General features: G+C 44.9%; 2 protein-coding genes, 1 long non-coding RNA gene and 1 gene segment (V, D, J or C); all 4 read right to left on the bottom strand.

The window, feature by feature from the left end:
- Nucleotides 1-4,207: 4,207 nt before the first annotated feature.
- On the bottom strand, nucleotides 4,208-7,233 carry LOC148385063 (uncharacterized). The gene is made up of 3 exons (XM_088401449.1): nucleotides 7,219-7,233; nucleotides 4,826-7,082; nucleotides 4,208-4,568 (listed from the first exon to the last, which is right to left on the bottom strand). The coding sequence occupies exons 1-2, from the start codon at nucleotides 7,231-7,233 to the stop codon at nucleotides 4,920-4,922; spliced, it is 2,178 nt and encodes a 725-aa protein (XP_088257575.1). The 3' UTR covers nucleotides 4,208-4,568; nucleotides 4,826-4,919.
- A 1,459-nt stretch (nucleotides 7,234-8,692) lies between these two features.
- Nucleotides 8,693-11,046, bottom strand: LOC148385062 (uncharacterized). Its single transcript, XR_015863473.1, has 4 exons — nucleotides 10,954-11,046; nucleotides 10,726-10,783; nucleotides 9,925-10,645; nucleotides 8,693-9,822 (listed from the first exon to the last, which is right to left on the bottom strand). It is a non-coding gene; the product is annotated as an uncharacterized LOC148385062 (long non-coding RNA).
- Nucleotides 11,047-13,143: 2,097 nt separating this feature from the next.
- Nucleotides 13,144-16,042, bottom strand: LOC148385061 (uncharacterized). 6 transcript variants are annotated; one of them is made up of 6 exons: nucleotides 15,196-15,451; nucleotides 14,683-14,841; nucleotides 14,306-14,596; nucleotides 13,775-13,878; nucleotides 13,290-13,690; nucleotides 13,144-13,196 (listed from the first exon to the last, which is right to left on the bottom strand). That transcript is itself a non-coding variant. In a coding variant (3 exon segments), coding segments are annotated over 3 exon segments (783 nt in total).
- A 145-nt stretch (nucleotides 16,043-16,187) lies between these two features.
- On the bottom strand, nucleotides 16,188-21,092 carry LOC148385060 (uncharacterized). Its single transcript, XM_088400803.1, has 10 exons — nucleotides 20,177-21,092; nucleotides 19,615-19,662; nucleotides 18,952-19,403; nucleotides 18,237-18,298; nucleotides 18,022-18,051; nucleotides 17,841-17,915; nucleotides 17,603-17,771; nucleotides 17,424-17,531; nucleotides 17,045-17,093; nucleotides 16,188-16,946 (listed from the first exon to the last, which is right to left on the bottom strand). The coding sequence occupies exons 3-10, from the start codon at nucleotides 19,372-19,374 to the stop codon at nucleotides 16,804-16,806; spliced, it is 1,059 nt and encodes a 352-aa protein (XP_088256929.1). The 5' UTR covers nucleotides 19,375-19,403; nucleotides 19,615-19,662; nucleotides 20,177-21,092; the 3' UTR covers nucleotides 16,188-16,803.
- Between the last annotated feature and the right edge of the window lie 748 nt (nucleotides 21,093-21,840).

The following is a 21,840-nucleotide window of genomic DNA, read 5'->3' as shown; positions in this document are numbered from 1 at the left end:
CCAGTGTGCATGTGTGTTAAAAGTACAAAAACTCATTTGCATGATAGACGTCTAAACCACATGCTAGATATTTGCCTCAACCTGTCTGATGCTCTATTTAACTGTATGTGATAATTTTTAACAAATTTAATCATTTAAATTTTTAAGTACATTACAAATGATAGGCGCCCCCAATTAGACAGCTGGGTCAATGTGACCCGTCTTTTGCGGTTTGTTCTGCCCAAAGCAACCTAACAAATACACATAAGTACTGCCGCTATCTCGCCAATGTGCGTGTCTCTAAAATGTACAAAGCAAGCAAATTCATTTGCATAATAAACTTCCAAACCACATGCTAAAAAAATATTCATGTGATGCAGAAAGTCTTCTGTAACTTGCTAAGATTTGCCATTTTGAGCAATGCCGTATCCGAACCCGAGGCTGGGGGTTGCCCGTTTTTTTACACCTCCGCTAATGTGTATCAAGCATACCAGATGGTGTTTTAGAACAGCCTAGAAATTAAGTTACAAAAAGTTTTAAAAAGTTTAAAAAAAAGTACTAAAGTTTAAAAAATTTATTGATTATATATTTGCTCCAAGGAGGGAGTGTTGACAAACGTCACCTCCTTCATAGTCTGCGCATTGTTGTGTACTTCGCAGCGCGGTGTAGACAGCAGGGGGGGGCTGGCGGCAGGGGGCGCAGGCGGCGCAGGCAGCAGGGGTGGGGAATCGAACCCTGGATCTCAGGTGTTCGAGCGCAGCGACGGAGCCACTCGCCAAGCGTGGCGAGCTCGGCAGTGACCCCGCTTTCACTTCGAGTCATTCTTATACGTTCAGTATTACGCTCCGCGCGTGCTGGGTAAGTACAAAAGAGAACTGGCGGCCGCCGATTGCCAGGTCACGCTGGCCGACCGGTTCGTGACACGGCCTCATGCCCCGTACAGCCCTGGTTCGATCCCAGCGGTGGGAACTTTCACCGGCCCACTTTTGTGAGCGTCTGAATACATGCATATAGGTTGCATGTCGACGCATTTATTTATGTGTAAACGCCCAGTGTGGCCCCGCCTGCAAGTGGGCGGGGCGATGCAGCTGGCCCCGCCCCTGGCCCCGCCCTACAAAACGATAGTAGGGCAGGGGGCGGGGCCATTTCGAAAAGACAGGAGGGTAGGGTAGGGACGAAGCCCCGCCCCCTGCCCTACAAAAAGACAGTAGGGTAGGGGGCGGGGCGAAGCCCTGCCCCCTACCCTACTGTCTTTATATACAGTATATATATATATATACAGTATATATATATATACTGTATATATATATACAGTATATATATATATACTGTATATATATATACAGTATATATATATAGTATATATATATACAGTGTATATATACTGTATATATATATATACTGTATATATACAGTATATATATACACTGTATATATACTGTATATATATACACTGTATATATATATATATACTGTATATATATATACAGTATATATATATATATACAGTGTATATATATACAGTATATATACAGTGTATATATATACTGTATATATACAGTATATATATATATACAGTATATATACACTGTATATATATATACTATATATATATACTGTATATATATATACTATATATATACACTATATATATACAGTATATATAGTATATATATATACTGTATATATATATACTATATATATATACAGTATATATATATATACTGTATATATATATACAGTATATATATACAGTATATATATATATATATACAGTATATATATATATATATATACTGTATATATACTGTATATATATATACAGTATATATATATATATACTGTATATATATACTGTATATATATATACTATATATATATACAGTATATATATACAGTATATATATATATATATATATATATATACTGTATATATACTGTATATATATATACAGTATATATATATATATATATATATATATATACTGTATATATATATACTGTATATATATACAGTATATATATATATATATACAGTATATATATATATATATATACTGTATATATACTGTATATATATATACAGTATATATATATACTGTATATATACTGTATATATATATATACAGTATATATAGTATATATATACTGTATATACTGTATATATATACTGTATATATATACTGTATATAAAGACAGTAGGGTAAGGGGCGGGGCGAAGCCCCGCCCCCTACCCTACTGTCTTTTTGTAGGGCAGGGGGCGGGGCTTCGTCCCTACCCTACCCTCCTGTCTTTTCGAAATGGCCCCGCCCCCTGCCCTACTATCGTTTTGTAGGGCGGGGCCAGGGGCGGGGCCAGCTGCATCGCCCCGCCCACTTGCAGGCGGGGCCACACTGGGCGTTTACACATAAATAAATGCGTCGACATGCAACCTATATGCATGTATTCAGACGCTTACAAAAGTGGGCCGGAGAAAGTTCCCACCACTGGGATCGAACCAGGGCTGTATGGGGCATGAGGCCGTGTCACGAACCGGTCGGCCAGCGTGACATGGCAGCTGGCGGCCGCCAGTTCTGTTTTGTACTTACCCAGCGCGCGCGGAGCGCAATACTGAACGTATAAGAATGACTCGAAGTGAAAGCGGGGTCACTGCCGAGCTCGCCACGCTTGGCGAGTGGCTCCGTCGCTGCGCTCGAACACCTGAGATCCAGGGTTCGATTCCCCACCCCTGCTGCATGCGCCGCCTGCGCCCCCTGCCGCCTGCGCCCCCCACGCTACCTGCTGTCTACACCGCGCTGCGAAGCACAAAACAATGCGCAGACTATGGACGGAGGTGACGTTTGTCAATACTGCCTCCTTGGAGCAAATATATAATCAATAACTTTTTAAACTTTTTGTAACTTAATATTCTAGGCTGTTCTAAAACATCATCTGGTATGCTTGATACACATTAGAGGTGTAAAAAAAAAAACATTCCGTCATTTACTTCATATGGTGTACCGGCACAAAGGTTTGCAGTGCTGAGGACATGAGGAGACCTAGAAAGAAGCATTGCTTGGTTTGTAAGTTTATTATGCAAATGAATTTGCTTTGTACATTTTAGAGACATGCACATCGACGAGATAGCGGCAGTACCTATGCGTATTTGTTAGGTTGCTTTGGGCAAAACAAACCGCAAAAGACGGGTCACATTGACCCAGCTGTCTAATTAGGGCGCCTACCATTTGTAATGTAGTTGTTTCAAGTTAAAAATTATTGCATACAGTTCAATGGAGTGTCAGACAGGTTGAGGCAAATATTGTGTATTAGGTTGCTTTGGGCAAAACAAAAGACGCATTGCATTGACCCAGCACCAGACGGCTTGAGGGAAATATGCTGCCACCCGGTGGTAGCACTTGGAATTCATCTAGCCTGTCTGATATGGTCAATTTCATGAGGATGCTGGTATTAAGACGACCACTCTGGCCTTCACTTTACTCTGAACTGGGTGGTACCACCCAGTACATGTACCGAGGCTGGCCGTGTAGTTAAGCAACTGTGCTTTGAATGGAAAGCCAAGGTCCTAAACGTTACACGCTATGTTTACACATTCAATTGACCACAGCAACAACCTGGACTGTAGAGAAACAGCCTTCTTTGTAGTCAGCCAATGGGGACGCCCAACCCTGCAACAAAACATGCAAGAAGTTTCACATTCAAGAGATGCACCATCGATTAAGGCACATCACGAATGATGACTGACACCAAAGTTGACTTTATTTACAAGACCACCAACAGGAAGAAAACACACTGTTGATTTTATTCACAAGAATGCCCACATGATGCATGACGATTCAAAACTAACCAAAAAATGGCTCCGACGAGATTAAAATACCAGCTTTTACTCGTACAGAAAAATGTACCAACATTCTGCAAGATTCTGAGTTCGGTGGCCATTTTAAAGCAGGGTTGCCAAAGATGACTTATTGATCGCAAAAGACACCATTTGTACGCTTGTCGTTTGCATCTATGGGTGTCTGGCTACTTGGCTTTTGTCAACAATTTAGAATGCATGCAGCTTTTCTTTGTGTAGTAAAAAAATATAAAAAGCCTGACACTGCATATTAAACAAGACAATTTGGTTTGAGACTAACTTTACAAATGTCTTGTCATTGAGAAGGTTTCAAATGATTCCAGTTTGTATGCACAATAGACTGCCCATGCCAATGTTTAAAATGGACCACTTGAATTCAGTTCACAGTTTAATTCAGGTTCAGAGGTACACGCACACACAATTACAGTACAAACAGTTCACTTCATGTATTTAAAAAACACAATAACAATAAAACAACAATATTGCAAAATGACGCAGCGCTGAGAAAGAGAGAGGCCTCATGCAGACGGCCAGTGTGCACACCCAGTGAAAAAGTGGAGGGAAAGAAAGAAAGCACAAAAGGAAAAACAGTCATACTCTCCTTAAATGCTGGCTGGGCGCTCTGCCCTCGCCGCATCCGCACCCGTCCGTCTCGTGTCGGCCGCTCATCACGGGCGAAGGTTGGCTCCCCCCCGGCCGGTATTTGACGTTTGGACTCATCCTCCGCCTCGTGCCACTGTAAAAAGAAAAACGGGACTCTGTTGCACGCGGTTCACTTCTGTGGACGTACTCATTACCTGTCTATTAAAGCTTGCTCCTATTTTAAGCTCCCTTTATTAATTGCGTATGCATACATGAATGTTTTTGTTTTCTTTTTATGTCTGTTCCTATATGAAGAATTCAATGCTTATAATTTCTTTCTTTGTTGTAAAGTGCTTTGAGCTGCATTTCTTGTATGAAAGGTGCTCTACAAATAAAGTTTTTTATTATTACCCTCTGGTCTCACGGTCCTGTCCAGTCCCTCTGTGCAGGCACTCGTCCGATCCACCGCCCCAGCCATCCTGAAAGGCAGACATATTGTGGTGGTTTAGGCAAGGGGAAAAATTTCACTAGCACCCCCCCAACCTTGACTAAGGTAAGGCTTAGGGTTAGGCTTGCTCTTGCTGTGGTTAGGGTTAGGGTTTGTGTTAGGCTTAGGCTGGCTTTTGCTGTGCTGAGGCTTAGGGTTAGGCTTGCTCTTGCTGTGGTTAGGGTTAGGGTTTGTGTTAGGCTTAGGCTTGCTTTTGCTGTGCTGAGGCTTAGGGTTAGGCTTGCTTTTGCTGTGGTTAGGGTTAGGGTTTGTGTTAGGCTTAGGCTTGCTTTTGCTGTGCTGAGGCTTAGGGTTAGGCTTGCTCTTGCTGTGGTTAGGGTTAGGGTTTGTGTTAGGCTTAGGCTGGCTTTTGCTGTGCTGAGGCTTAGGGTTAGGCTTGCTCTTGTTAGGGTTAGGGTTTGTGTTAGGCTTAGGCTTGCTTTTGCTGTGCTGAGGCTTAGGGTTAGGCTTGCTCTTGCTGTGGTTAGGGTTAGGGTTTGTGTTAGGCTTAGGCTGGCTTTTGCTGTGCTGAGGCTTAGGGTTAGGCTTGCTCTTGCTGTGGTTAGGGTTAGGGTTTGTGTTAGGCTTAGGCTGGCTTTTGCTGTGCTGAGGCTTAGGCTTGCTGTGGTTAGGGTTAGGGTTTGTGTTAGGCTTAGGCTTGCTTTTGCTGTGCTGAGGCTTAGGCTTGCTGTGGTTAGGGTTAGGGTTTGTGTTAGGCTTAGGCTTGCTTTTGCTGTGCTGAGGCTTAGGGTTAGGCTTTCTCTTGCTGTGGTTAGGGTTTGTGTTAGGGTTTGTGTTAGGCTTAGGCTTGCTTTTGCTGTGCTGAGGCTTAGGGTTAGGCTTGCTCTTGCTGTGGTTAGGGTTAGGGTTTGTGTTAGGCTTAGGCTTGCTTTTGCTGTGCTGAGGCTTAGGGTTAGGCTTGCTCTTGCTGTGGTTAGGGTTAGGCTTAGGCTGGCTTTTGCTGTGCTGAGGCTTAGGGTTAGGCTTGCTCTTGCTGTGGTTAGGGTTAGGGTTTGTGTTAGGCTTAGGCTTGCTTTTGCTGTGCTGAGGCTTAGGGTTAGGCTTGCTCTTGCTGTGGTTAGGGTTAGGGTTAGGGTTTGTGTTAGGCTTAGGCTGGCTTTTGCTGTGCTGAGGCTTAGGGTTAGGCTTGCTCTTGCTGTGGTTAGGGTTAGGGTTTGTGTTAGGCTTAGGCTTGCTTTTGCTGTGCTGAGGCTTAGGGTTAGGCTTGCTCTTGCTGTGGTTAGGGTTAGGGTTAGGGTTTGTGTTAGGCTTAGGCTTGCTTTTGCTGTGCTGAGGCTTAGGGTTAGGCTTGCTTTTGCTGTGGTTAGGGTTAGGGTTTGTGTTAGGCTTAGGCTGGCTTTTGCTGTGCTGAGGCTTAGGGTTAGGCTTGCTCTTGCTGTGGTTAGGGTTAGGGTTAGGGTTTGTGTTACGCTTAGGCTTGCTTTTGCTGTGCTGAGGCTTAGGGTTAGGCTTGCTCTTGCTGTGGTTAGGGTTAGGGTTAGGGTTTGTGTTAGGCTTAGGCTTGCTTTTGCTGTGCTGAGGCTTAGGGTTAGGCTTGCTCTTGCTGTGGTTAGGGTTAGGGTTTGTGTTAGGCTTAGGCTGGCTTTTGCTGTGCTGAGGCTTAGGGTTAGGCTTGCTCTTGTTAGGGTTAGGGTTTGTGTTAGGCTTAGGCTTGCTTTTGCTGTGCTGAGGCTTAGGGTTAGGCTTGCTCTTGCTGTGGTTAGGGTTAGGGTTTGTGTTAGGGTTTGTGTTAGGCTTAGGCTTGCTTTTGCTGTGCTGAGGCTTAGGGTTAGGCTTGCTCTTGCTGTGGTTAGGGTTAGGGTTTGTGTTAGGCTTAGGCTGGCTTTTGCTGTGCTGAGGCTTAGGGTTAGGCTTGCTCTTGTTAGGGTTAGGGTTTGTGTTAGGCTTAGGCTTGCTTTTGCTGTGCTGAGGCTTAGGGTTAGGCTTGCTCTTGCTGTGGTTAGGGTTAGGGTTTGTGTTAGGCTTAGGCTTGCTTTTGCTGTGCTGAGGCTTAGGGTTAGGCTTGCTCTTGCTGTGGTTAGGGTTAGGGTTTGTGTTAGGCTTAGGCTTGCTTTTGCTGTGCACGTTCCACCCTGAGCGCACCAGGCCATACAGGTACTGCCGGGCACATTGGAGAAAGAGAGCGAGAGAGGGGGTGGCAGGGAGAGAGGCAGGGGCTGTCTACTATGCCAATTTGTATCTAGAGGGTCACAGCAACCCAAATGCCCGTGCGTGCTACTAGTTACCCTATTCAAACAGACAGGGGTAGGGAATGCACAAAAGAAGAAACAAAGTCATACTCCCCTGAAACGCTGGCCTCATCTGCACCCATCAGTCTCGTGTGGGCCGCTCGTCACGGGCCAAGGTCCGGGTCTGCTCCGGCCGGTGTTGGACTCGTCTTCCGCCTCGCACAAGTGCAAAAAGACAAACGGCACTCAGTTGCATGCGGCTCACATCTGTCAACGTACTCATGACCTGCCCCCTCCCTGGTCTTGTGGGTGCAGCCCAGTCTCTCTGGGTGCAGGCTGGCGCTCGTCCCATCCGCCGCCCCGGGAACCCTGAACGGCAGACAAATGAGGAAATCAAATTAAAACTAACAAGTGCGTTGCATATTGGATTGCCATGTCACCGCCTCTGGCCAGCCTTGGCCAGTCATGCATCACGCTCCTCTTCAACACTTGGCGACTGCTTTCTTTGGGTGATTCCTTCCTTTGCACCCCTCTCACCAAACGCAGGTCTGGTGGCCTCCGTCCACCGGCTCTTTTTTTCATACATCGTCTCTTCCACCTTGCAAGACAAGCACAAAAGTCTCGCTGCGCCGTCGCTTGCGCTTGCCGTCGCTTGCGCTTGCCGTCGCTTGCGCTTGCCGTCGCTTGCGCTTGCCGTCGCTTGCGCTTGCCGTCGCTTGCGCTTGCCGTCGCTTGCGCTTGCCGTCGCTTGCGCTTGCCGTCGCTTGCGCAGTCGCTTGCGCAGTCGCTTGCGCTTGCCGTCGCTGCGCGGTCGCTTGCGCTTGCCGTCGCTGCGCGGTCGCTTGCGCTTGCCGTCGCTTGCGCGGTCGCTTGCGCTTGCAGTCGCTTGCGCTTGCCGTTGCTGCGCGTTTGGCACTCAATGAGGGCTGCACAACATTTTGGAATACCAACGATATGGCAGTATTGGGCCAGACCACAGCATTGAGCAAAGTTGTGCAAAATTCTAGGATGGAGAGGAACTATTTGATCCCAATGACATCACTTAGACCAGTTAACTTTAACTTGCATCAATGACTTGTTATCTTCTAAACTCATTACAAATAGTTAGGAGGCCAGAAAACATGTTTCATTTGCCACATGAATAGAAAAAAAATCTTTGTTTTCCTAAAGTGCATGTCAACGACCTATACCACCATATGACGGTTTTCCAATCCAGGTGCAGCCCTACACATGTCACCATTGGTGTCCAAATGGTAGCCTCGGGCCAACTTGATCAACACACGACACGAATGAACGCAACACTGCTTTGTAGCACAAAATATGAATGGCAACATTTTGTGATTGATTTCATGAATTTGTGTCAAAGAATTCTCAATTTGATTCAGTATGCAGCCCTCAAACAGACATTTGGACACCGCCGGTGTGAACTAAAAAGAAAAGAATAAAATCCATTTCACATGCTGAAGCTGCGCAGGTCGACGCCTCCAGGGAAGCGGGTCTCCCTCAGAACTCTGCTACTTCAGAGCGATGCCACAGCGGTCCGTCCACCTCTGAGCAGATCGTGTCGCGTCCCGGTCACCATCTGCACAAACAGAAACAAATGTTAGTAACTCAAAGAGCACCCCAAGTTGTCGGTCACTTGCTTACTTGATCACAGCGGTTAGGTACTCTTGGTGACGGTCACCGGGTCCAATCGGGCCATGCACCCCCCTTTTGCGTCCAGCCTGCAAAAGGTAGAACATGCAATGAGTTGGGCGCTGCTCACATCATTAAGTCTTCACCGTGGACCGGCTCGCCCCAACACCGCCCCCTACACCTAGAGAACAAAGGACGCACAGTGGTACGTTAGGCTTCGATCAAGCACGACAGTGCTAGGTTAGAAAAAGACACAATGTGACTGTCTCGCTCCAACACCTAGGGGAGAACAAAGAACACAAGTACCACAGTGGTAGGTTTGGGTTAGAGGAAGTGCAACAGTGGTAGGTTAGAAAAAGAAAATGTCAAGTCAAATTGCAAAATTGGACATTCGGGATCGGCTCGCTCCGACGCCACCCTCCACCGAGGGGAAAGAACAAAGAACGCAGCAACTACGACAGTGGCAGGTTAGAAAAAGATACACAATGGTACAAGTCGTATGGCAAAATTGGACATTCAGCTCCACGTCAAAGTTCAGTTTTGTGTCCATCCACGGAACCACGTCCTCCCCCAAGTGGGCCGTCAATGGCAACCAAGCACAAGATAACGCTGGATCCAGACCAGCCACAACCACAGCGCACCTCGAAAGCAAGACCAACCATCAGAGCCCTAAACACTGTCCACACCTGCAACCTTTCCGTCGTGCACCCATAACCAAAGGCAACCACACTGCCCCCTCCTGGGCACATGATCCGCACATGTTGACTTTTGCAGCGTGCTGCTTGATTCTTGACTTGATATAGCATTGCTGTTTTGGATAGGCCATTGCTCCTTTGGATAGGCCATTGCTTCTTTGGATAGGCCATTGCTCCTTTGGATAGGCCATTGCTCCTTTGGATAGGCCATTGGTCCTTTGGATAGGCCATTGCTCCTTCGGATAGAACATTGCTCCTTCGGATAGGCCATTGCTCCTTCGGATAGGCCATTGCTCCTTCGGATAGGCCATTGCGCCTTTGGATAGGCCATTGCGCCTTTGGATAGGCCATTGCGCCTTTTCATATGGAATTATACTTTTCCCATTCAGCTCCTCTTGCAGCCTACAAAAACACACAGACAGCCATTAATTGTGCGCTGGGAAGCTAAAACTCGACAACCATTGCATGTTGGGAAGCTGAAACTTGACAAAAACAGGTTTTCACCTGATTTAGGACTACTCTTCCTCAGTGTCCTCAGCATCACTGAAATAGCTCAAGAGCCTCCTGCTTGCTTTGTTTAAAAGGCTGCTGGCTGGGCGGGCAGCCTTTTCTAGTGCTATAAAAGAAACAGAAATTATTGCAACAAAAATAGATATTTTAATTTTATACATACTAATTAGAGGTTTGCAGTCAAACAAATATATAATCAAATGTTAGTAAATCATCATCATTTAGGATTATAATTCATATTTTCAGTTCATCATTCATCAACTCACCTCACATTGGACAGATGATCCAGGTTGGCGGCGTCCAAAACGGGAGAAAATAACGCGCGCAAATGTTTGTTGCGTAACGGAACGAGAGCGGGCGGGCGCCATCTTTGAATGGCGTTGCTCTGATTTGGACATGACGTAACAAATTCGTTACATTTATCAGTTTGCATAACGCGGAAATGGCACACGCATGATATAAAATAAAAAAATTGTTGTGTTGACTAGAGTCAAACTAACATTTCCTATAGTCAGACAAACACACGCTTATCGGCGGCGTCAATTACGAACCTTCTACAAACAAACGAATGAAAAAATGCTGGCCAGCATTAAAAAAAAAAAAAAAAAAACGCGAAAGACATTTAAAATACCACCAAAACGCGCAACGACGCGACGCAAAGTCGATTGTGGCGTGCCGTGCCCAAACCTCAAGCACTCCCTAGACAGCGAAAATCCTGCAAGAAATAATAAATGGCATCGTAAGATACTGCAAACATTTGCTCACGGGCTAAATGGCCTGCGGCCTACAATTTACCTCCAGGCCCACCGTCGCGGTGGACGTGACGTTGCCGAGTCACCAGAGGACGACAAGCCTGCGACAAACAAACACGGCGTCCGTCGTGAGAGACGGCAAGAAACGACAAACATTTGGTGGCTCCTGCATTGGAGAACTCTCCTTGAGCGCGAAAATCGTGGTACAAACACGGCGTCCGTCGTGAAAAGCGGCAGGAGACGACAAACATTTGCTAGCATGCTAGCTTACCTGAGAAACCGTCCGCCGCCACGCGCTCGGTGGCACCTACATATGATAACTCCCCTTGAGCGAGCACACCTGTCTTCAATTGACCTAAAGCCCTGACGTCACATCCGTCAATTCAAATCTTCTTCTCCTGATCGTCCAACGACGCTCGGCACACTGACGCCACCAGGTGGTCGCCTGTCATTATGACTACGGTGGAAAGGGTTGCTTCGGACTATCCGTTGAAACTTTCAACACCGAACATGTTTGGATGGAGGATACCCTATCAATATGACCAAATTTCCTTTGGTTCCCGAGCAGGCTCTGGTCGAGTGGTTAATGCCATTGCCTTCAATCAAATGAAAATATTTGTATCGAGTATATTTGTATTGTATATTTGTAAACGTGCTTTTGTTGTGCAATTAACCCTTTATTTATTTATTCTCTTTTTTTTTAACCTCGTGTAGTGTACCTACACATATTGTCATATAAAATGTCTGATTTTTATGTTTTAATTGCCGAATATAAAAACAAGGAATAAGACGCCAGACACGTTTTAACATAAATGTTTATTAAAAATAATAATATCAAAAGCAAATTTCAAACCAGCAATCTAATGTGAAATTGCAGTATATTGGATGACAATATTTAGGCGTATATAGGTATACACGTTATTTAAAAACGACTATAAGTGTTATACTACGACACAAATGTTTACCAGCTCAGTGGCCTAAGAGGAGAGTGTCCGCCCTGAGACTGGGAGGTTGTGGGTTCAAACCCCTGCCGAGTCATACCAGTGACTATAACAATGGTACCCATTTCTTCCCTGCTTGGCACTCAGTGGAAGGGGTTGAAATGGGGCCCCCCCCTGCTGCTCACTTATACTCCAGTCCGAAAATTACGGTAAGTTCAAAAATATCAGAGGAAGTGATAAACAACTGAGGTGATTTGGTTGCATAAGCAAGCCTAACCCTAAGCACAGCAAAAGCGAGAGCAAGCCTAACACAAACCCTAACCCTAAGCACAGCAAGAGCTCTGGTCGAGTGGTTAACGCCATTGCCTTCAATCAAATGAAAATATTTGTATCGAGAGTTCATCCTAAAATGAATTGTTCTTGCAAAAATTCTGCCGCCGTTGCAGTGCTCCCGTGGACTCATTTTCAAGTCAGTTGCTAAGAAACAGCAGTGATGTGCATTCCAGTTCTTTTAGGTGAACGAATCTATAGAATCAGTTCACTCAAAAGATTCGTTCAAACGAATCGTTCAACAAATCCCCCCACCCCGCACACACACACAAATATACGGCTTATAGCAATCTTATGTGAAATTGCAGTAGATATATTGATAATATTTAGGCGTATATATGTATACACGTCATTTAAAAACAACTATAAGTGTTATAAAATCAAGATTACACAAAGAGAAGCATAATCTCCCCGTTTTTGCATAACAGCGCATCCCGTCATGCACTAAAGTTAGCCGTTAGCTTGGCGAAAACGTGCATAAAAGTGCTGTTTCACTGAGTGGTTCTTTCCTTCCTTGGCAAATCGTAAATCGACATTCACGCCAGGAAACGCAACACCTTCACTGTCACACGTCATTTTCTTCTTCGTTTTGATTTACGGGTGGCACCAGCTTCAATGGGCATTACTGACACCTACTGGTCGAAGCCATATGAACTGAAAAAAGAATTCGTTCACTGAAAAGATTCGGTCTTTTGAACGAATTTTGAATGTTTCATCTAATACAAGTTATCTGTATTTAATAAATGTGCTCTTGTGTCCATGTTTTCATTTCTCTTCAATTGTTTTCAATTTACTCATCATTTTTAAAACTTTACTATATACGCCGTCTATATAAACAGCGAACATGATCTTATCGTTCGTGTCTGGGAATGTTTTGATCCAGGTGCATTGTGGTATTAGGGGGACTCTGAATGTGTGATAAGGTTTATGACTTCACGATTCAACATGACACTTCACCGTGGTATCTAGCTGCACAGTAATAAACAGCACTGCTGTTCCAGTGCAGTGAGGTGATGACCATCTTGCACGTTTCGCCAGATGCGGCGCTCCCAGTCAGCTGGACGTTATCCTGGCCGGGCTCCATCGTGCCCCTATTGTAGTACATGTACCCGATGAGCTGCATGTCCCTGCCGCGCTGCCGGTACCACAGCATCACGTCGTAGTCGGGTATGCGGTGCGTACACTCAATCGTGACCGAGTGGCCCGCCGCCTCCACGATGTCGGCGGGTTCCTGCCTGACAAACTGTCCTGAAGAAAAAACTCCAGTTAGTCTTGCACAAATCTAACAGCAACGTTCCAGTTAACAATTAGCTTAGCATAGTGCCGATAACGTTACCTGAAAGCAGAGTAACGCTACCAGCCAAGCTCAGCACCAAGAGAAACATCGTCTGGTAGGTCACATGAGGTGACTGTGCTGCCTGTTCTTCACTCCTGTCTGTTTGAAGAGCAACAGTCGACGAGCTGATTGGCTGGCACGCAGTGGTTTCCGGATTCTTCTAACCCCCGAAAGATGAGACTTTCATTCATTGACTCTCAACAGAGGAGTGTGAAAGAAAAAGTTAGCCACCGTCAAACACAAAATTGTAGAATATATCAAAAAGGGAACAGGATTTAAGGCGTTTTGTGGTGGGGCTGACGAGGTCATGAGTCGCCGTGTGCGCCTCCGTGGCGGCGCAGAAGTACACCCCGTTCTCAGCAGGCCAGAGGCGGGTGACGCCAAGGGACGAGTGAGAGGCGCTGCTAGTCAGCCGGTACACGTCCGGGCCACTTGTGTGAAGGCGGCTGCCAGAAAGGTCTGCTTGTACCAGATCATGTTCAAACCTCGATTGCTGGAGTGGTTGCAGCTCATGATTACATGGTCGCCCGCTGCCTTGATGGCGTCGGCCGGGGTTTGGTCCATTCTGGTGATCATGGCCTGTGCGGGGCTATAAATAAGAAGACGCAACACGTTCACTGTCACATGTCATTTTCTTTTTCATTTTGTTTTACGGGTGGCACCAGCTTCAATGCGCATTACTGACACCTACTGGTCCAAGTCATATGAACTGAAAGAAGAATTCGTTCACTCGTTCATTGAAGAGTCGGCCTTTTGAACTAATTTTGAATGTTTCATCTAATACAATTTATCTGTATTTAATAAATGTGCTCTTGTGTCCATGTTTTCATTTCTCTTCAGTTGTTTTCAATTTACTCATCATTTTTAAAACTTTACTATATACGCCGTCTATAAACAGCGAACATGATCTTATCGTTCGTGTCTGGGAATGTTTGGATCCAGGTGCATTGTGGTATTAGGGGGACTCTGAATGTGTGATAAGGTTTATGACTTCACGATTCAACATGACACTTCACCGTGGTATCTAGCTGCACAGTAATAAACAGCACTGCTGTTCCAGTGCAGTGCGGGGATGACCATTTTGCACGTTTCGCCAGATTTGGCGCTCCCAGTCAGCTGGACGTCATCCTGCCCGGGCTCCATCATGGCACTATCGTGGTACATGGTTCCAATGAGCTGCATGCCCCTGCCGCGCTGCCGGTACCACAGCATCACGTCGTAGTCGGGTATGCGGTGCGTACACTCAATCGTGACCGAGTGGCCCGCCGCCTCCACGATGTCGGCGGGTTTCTGCCTGACATCCTGTCCTGAAGAAAAAACTCGTTAGTCTTGCACAAATCTAACACCAGCGTTCCAGTTAACAATTAGCTTAGCATAGTGCCGATAACGTTACCTGAGAGCAGCGTAACGCTAGCAGCCAAGCTCAGCACCAAGAGAAACATCGTCTGGTGGGTCACATGAGGTGAGTGCTGAGTTTTTCTTCACTCCTGCCTGTTTGAAGAGCAACAGTCGACGAGCTGATTGGCTGGCACGCAGTGGTTTCCGGATTCTTCTAACCCCCAAAAGATGAGATGTTCATTCATTGACTCTCAACAGATGTGTGAAAGAAAAAGTTAACCACAGCCAAACACAAAATTGTAGAATATATCAAAAAGGGAACAGGATTTAAAGCGTTTTGTGGCGGGGCTGACGAGGTCATGAGTCGCCGTGTGCGCCTCCGTGGCGGCGCAGAAGTACACCCCGTTCTCAGAAGGCCGGAGGCGGGTGACGCCAAGGGACGAGTGAGAGCCGCTGCCAGTCAGCCGGTACACGTCAGCATCCACCACCACATTTTTCATACCCGTCCGGGCCACTTGGATGAAGGCGGCTGCCAGAAAGGTCTGCTTGTACCAGATCATGTTCAAACCTCGTTCGCTGGAGTGGTTGCAGCTCATGATTACGTCGTCGCCCGCCGCCTTGATGGCGTCGGCCGGGGTTTGGTCCATTCTGGTGATGATGCCCTGTGCGGGGATATAAATAAAAAGAAGAAAGGACAAGAACAACGCGCACATGATGGCTCAAGTGTCAGCTGGGAACACAAAGACATTTCCTGTTTAGTCATAGTTTGAACTACTCCGCCTCATCTGATTGGCCATGAAGTCACTCGTAAGCTCTAGGTCTCCCTCCTATTGTGGTAGTAAACTAAACCAATGTGTGGTTGGCATCATGGAAAGTGTGTCACTCATTTTTGCAGTACCCTCGCTAAGTCTCACATCACCGTGAATTGTGCCAGCGGCGCACCAGTAGACTCCGGTGTCATTCAGCCGCACCTCCCTCAGAGTCAAGTATCCACTCTGTGCCTCCGCCTGCTCGGCCCAGACGTGGCCCGAACTGGTCTCTTCAAATTCGGGCCTGCTCTTGTAGGGGGTGGTGCTCAGGATGTACTCCAAGCCCCCTCCTGGAGTCTTCCGGTACCAAAACATGACCAAGTAGTTCCCGCCAAGGTTGTGGCTGCAGTGTATTTGGGCTGGATGGCCTAACCGGAGTAGCAGATCCGACTTCTGATAGACCCCTTTGCCATCTCCTGGAAGCAATGAAGCCCATTAGTGAGCATGTTCTCAGGTGTCACACGTTGTCACACATGAAGTTTCTTACCAGCAACGCCACACAGGAGAGAGACAAAGAGGCCGACGACTGGTAACATTTTAAATGACAAGGGAGAGACGCTGCAAAATGGCATCTGAATCCTGCAGCATGACGCAGTGTGATGCCAGGTCCGCTGCAGGGGCGGAGCTACGTGGTGGGTACGTTAGGGTTAAGTAAGCCTAAACCTAATTCTGGGGAACAGGTGCAAATCATCCACAAGTCCACCGCTGCGATGTGACATCCGCCAACATAGCAAGAGCGTCTCTCTCTCTCTCTGGGCATGCTTTTGTAGCATTTACGGCATTTATTATTTGAAGGTCACGTTAAAACTACAAATACAGAAAATATATTGAGAGCAAGTGTATTGGATGACACTAAAATATTGCACAAACTGTAATGATGTACTGATTCCATGTTTACGGTAAACAAACCCTTTTTTTTTTCCAAACAGACTTCTCACAATATGCATCAATAATCATGTCCAGAGATGAAAATTGTTTTTAAAAAACCTGCCTGTAACTGGCACCTTTTTGTAGGCATAAAATGCAGGATCACGGGAGATAAAATTCAATAAAAATTGTGCTCAAGTACTTCATTACCTTTGAAATGTTGACTTCAATTCAGTATGTTTAGCGCTACCCTGTGGTTGACATTGGTATTACGTTTATTATAAACGAGCGTTGGAGCAAAGTTGAATTAAAAAAAAAAATCAAATAGCGGGACACCCTGATGATGTTTACTGTACTATTCTCATCTTGAATTTAAATTGACATGTTTTTCGGGGAAATCAAATTTAAATCCTCAACTAAGGTAGGTTACTGTTTGTGCAGGGGGTACATAACGTTATGGCCGGGGTGGGGTGGGGGGGGAAACCCGATCTGTGGGCGTGTCAGCAGCCACGCGTGTGCGCGTACGTGTGCGTTTCCCCCACGACGCTCTTGTGGTAATGACGGCACAGGGTGTCCTCGTCGGGGGCGTGGCCCATTGCGCCGCAGCACTGGTCCGCCGCCGGGGTGACGTCCTCCAGTGACTCTTTGCATGAGATTGGGAAAGGGGGTGGGGGGGGGGACAACACGCATGTTATTAAGTGTACCTCGTGTGATGCCAGCGGATGACGTCACATGACTTACTCGGGCCGTTGGTGCAGTGCCTGCTGCGATCGCGCTTCCTCTTTTTGCCCTGACAGACAAAAAAAAAAGGTTGGTTACATTTATTTAGTTGGGAAAAAAAAAAAAAAAAAGGTTGAGCGCTGTTAAATACATAAAAACAATGTACTCATCCAGAACTTCTGCTCAGAGATGAATTTTGCATTTTTTTGAAAAAAATAATTAAAACATTGGGATTTATTTTTTACATATATTTCCAAGAAAATGTTGATTTACGAGATTTTTTTATATTTATTATAATTTTTTTAAAAATATTTTTATATTACTTGTGACTAGAACAAAATGTTTCTGAAAGTCAAATGTTTTCAGCAAGTTCAGCATGTTCCCGTGTATTAGGTCTTACGTAGTTCTCAGTGCAGGACCAGTCGGGATGCTGCAGGCTGTGGAGGATCTTGTGCTCTTCGGCTTGCTGGTAATACTTGGCTTGTAGCTTTTTGGGCAGCGACTTCCACTGCGGAAGCCCCAAACAGGTCAAGCCCCTTACATGTTGTGGCGTGAAAATAGAGCGAAAGGCTACTTTACCATTTTTCCCAGGATTTTATTGACCGCCGCTGAGTTGGTGATGTTGAACTGGGCGACCACGTTGGGACTCTGCTCTTTGCGGAACAGCATGAAGGCGTTGGGCGGCTTCTTGATGTAGGGCCGATCGGCTTCCTGCTGGCTGTGGCTGTAGCTTTGGCTTTTGGAACTCCTACACAAACACAAATGGTAAGAGCGAAGTGAATTTTGCTTTTTTTTTTTTTTTTTTGAATATACTTACATGGTCGGTGAGGCTTCTGTTGGAACTTCAAGTGAGTCAGATGATGAGGATGCCCCGCACATCATTTCGCCGTTACTACACAAACACACATGTCAAAAATAAAACCAAGATTAAAAGGCCCTGTGAAAAAGAGGACCAATGTGGTCGAGGTTCCAACAAACAAATCATGAGTTCCACATACATGTGCGCCTCTTCTGAGCGGAAATCAATCCTGCACCAGTTACATGCAAAAGAGCAAACGTGAATCACAACACAATTAGTGGCAGATGCAAACCGATTCGAACGGCTCACGGCCACTAAATTCGAATCTGCTATGTGCAAATCATGACCTCACTATCGACCTTTTAACACATCTGACGATTTAAAATGATCTTAACATGAGAGTTTGTCACTTACAGCCTTCCAAGAAGAGGCTGGTTCATGGTGTCGTGCGCTGGCATCACCATGACGTCGTCGTCCTGGGGAGAAAACACACGCACAGGCACAAGCACGAGAAACTTTGCAAGGGAACAATGTCCACCCGGCTATCTTGAGAAGCCCTTTTTGCGTTGCTTTAATCCCCTCTTCGCTGAGTATTCCATCCAACGGTAAAACAAACCACAATGATGATGCTCAGGCAGCAGCTGCTGTCGGCCACAGCTCACACGGCCTCTTACAGGCACATCCACACGACAAACCATGCACTATTTTTATACATTTCATGCTTGTTGAGTATTTTTGTGCTGGGAAGTGGTTACAATGTTTAATAAAAATAAAAACTATTTTACATGTGTTTTAATATGATTAAATGTCTAACATAGGAGGGGTAAATATTTTAACTTTTTGTATTTATTCTAGTTTTGTTTTTACTGTCACACTTTAACCTAATTTGGGTTAGAATTTGGACCGACAACCGAAACAACCCAATTTTTATTTGGGTCAAATTGCAGGTCAGTCCAATTTCTGACCCAAATTTGTTTTATTTTTCTGTTTTTTTTACCTAGCAGTTTTAAAGGTGCACACTCTGAAATAAGTTGGATCAAAATAAACCCAGATTGGATGGAAAGTGACGACCCAACTTTTTGGGCTACTCAACAAATGCAGGAGGGTTTGAAAGGTGTCTGATGGTTACCTGGTCATGGATGTTGATAGGACCCGGTTGGCCACCCAGATAGTCGGGCAACCAAAAGTCATCCAGAACGTTGGAGAGCTCATCGTCCATATCCGCGGGGCTCCCCTCCATCAGCAGCTCCAGGTGATCTTGATCGCCCGCCAGGGGCAAAAATTCCATGGCTCCTTTGGGCTCGCTCGCTGTAGTGGTGACGGGCAGAGGATGGGCTTCTTCTTTAGGTGATGGTGGCAGGAGTGGCAGCAGTGGCAGCAGTGGCTGCGGTGGCAGCGGTGGAGGCTGCGGTGGCTCCGGTGGCTCCGGTGGCAGTGGGACGCTGGCAGGCGTGGAGCCCCACAGGATGGCGTCGGCCGACTTCAAAATGTTGTCCAGCAGCTTGTCCCACTTGACATCCTCGTCAGTGGGCAGCGTCTGAAAGTGCTCCATGCTGTTCACTCTGGGCTACCTAAAATCTCCTGGGACAAAACATGGAGCTAACATTGGCCGCACAATCATGATCATAAATTGCAGGCAACAAAATTTTAAAAAAAATAAAAGCAACAAATACATATTAGGACTATAATAATAGTCTTTTTTTTTCAATTTTCAAACAAATATGTGTATCTGTATTACAAAAATCAAATAATACATACATGTTTTGGTGAATTAATATGTTGACTTACATACCACTTTGACTTACAGTCTTCTAAGCGTCCACTTCAGCAACTTCAAATTCTACCAAACAAAAAATGTAAATTATACATTACATCGTAGTATCTGGTGAATAAATGGCTCTTAACACAGGCTAAAACAAGCATATCCTTCCTTAATTTTTTAATAATACTGACATTGGATGTTCCAGCTGTTTTGGACAAAAAATTGAAAAGATCTCAAAAAAATACAGCAAACTTTGGGAGACAGAAAATGAGGAGACGTGCCCCACACCAGCTACATTCAAATCCAATGTAACTAATCTTGATACAAATTTGAAACCACTACAGTACCAAATCTGGAACCACTCCACTACCAATGCCAGGAAACATCTGAGGATAGAGTATGCCATATGACGTGAACAGGAATTGACCCCACACCAGCTGTATAAAAATTTGAAATATGAACCACTACATTACAAGTCATATTGAGTACTACTCATGAGTTCCAATGAAGAGGCTTTATGAAAATATTTTAAATGCATTAAAAAATGGTGGTAGAATTTGTAGTGTAACATTGGAGTGGTTGAGGTACTCACCAGCCGAGCTCTCATCAAGTTTCCTCCCCGAACTCGAGGAGCGCATGAAACTCCTTCTGGACTCGCTTGGCGAGATGGCGTGGATGTCTACGATCCACCCACTAAAGTGGCAGGACAAACCGAGCCTCTTAAAAGCCATCAAAGCCCTTTGTTATGTCACCCAACCTTTAGGTTTAAAGATTGCCTATTTGAATTTTATTATATTATAGCTCCAAGCTGACTAGGCAGACAGTGCACCATTAACCTCCTAAAAAAGCTTTGTCTTTGTTTGCTTGACAAGTTGGCAATTAAAAATGAATTTAATAAGATTGGCATGGCAGTTAGCTAGTGGCTAAGGTGCTAGTTGTTAGCCACTCTGGTTTTTGGAGTAACTTAACATTTACAGTTACTTGACATATTTGTGTGGTCGGTAGACTGAAACATTAAAAACATACATTAAAACAATTATCAAATTTGCCTCTCTCTTGCTCATCAGCTCTTAATTTCTGCAGTACATTCTGGTTAATATTAGTCAAATTAGTGGAAATGTTCATCAAAACATGTTTAATGGGATAATGCATTATTATTATAATTATTATTATTACATTTGGCAACCACTACAGCTGTTATAGCAAATTTCCTAATGTTAGTTTCACTATTTCCGTGTACAATTGAAGGCCACGGCGGCCATGTTGGTCCGGTTTGAAAGCTGCCCTCGGGGCCATAATGGCGAATGAGGTGGTCCGGTTTCATCTGCTGCCGTCAATGATGAGCAGCCACGGCGGCCATGATGGTCCGGTTTCAATGCGTCTGCTGGTGAATACGTAGATCCAGTATTGCGTGGAAAGGTGACGCGACGATTACACTACTCCGTTAAAAACCACTTTTATACTGTAAGATATTTATCGTATTTTCTTTTTAGATTATAGTTGGGTATTGCATCACATTTGCTCAACATGCACAAATGAAGGTAGCTTGCGATGAATAACGTTGGTCTTTTATGGCGTGCACTAAACCGAGCGTAAAAAAGTTGGACGAGTGTTGACGTCCCATAATGAAGGGATGACTCAGTGTTGACGGTATTGACGTCGACGCTACGGTGTCGATTTTTTTTTTTCCAAAGGTTTCACTGAAATCTTACAATGCAAAGTCTGTCATTCCATGCGTTGAGTTATCAAGGAAAAATTGGGCATTTACCTCATTCATTTCATAACCATTGTTGTTTGAAAACGTCTGAATAAATGGTAATTCACTTGTTTTTTTGTTTTGTTTTTAATTTGTGACCAATTTAAGAGGGCAGTTCTTATTAGCCAGATGATGGTGCTTAAAGTATTTTGCCAGATAAAATGTATGAACGGGTTAATCATTTCTGTATATATAGAATTACAAAATGAAAGAGCCACAAATCTGGAATCAACTTGATATGACTCGACTTTAAACTGGTAAATCTCTTTGAAGCCATAGGGTCAAAAGTTTTTTTTTCCTTTTTGCAAATTGGGTGAGAAGTCAAGTCACTGCTCTTTGACATTCTTATAGACATGAACACTGTGATATAACAAATTGTTCATAATAACTATCTGGGTTTACTGTTTGAGTAAAACATAATTTCATATTTAAGTGGATTCAATTTTAATTTCAAGCCATCTGAGAGTTTGTATTTCTCTGCGGTTGATATTTTAAGGGCT

This window comes from Syngnathus floridae, chromosome 16 (assembly GCF_059516105.1).
Source record: "Syngnathus floridae isolate MCC-2025c chromosome 16, RoL_Sflo_1.0, whole genome shotgun sequence".
NCBI classification, from domain to species: Eukaryota; Metazoa; Chordata; class Actinopteri; order Syngnathiformes; family Syngnathidae; genus Syngnathus; species Syngnathus floridae.
This window is presented reverse-complemented; position numbering and strand designations above follow the sequence as displayed.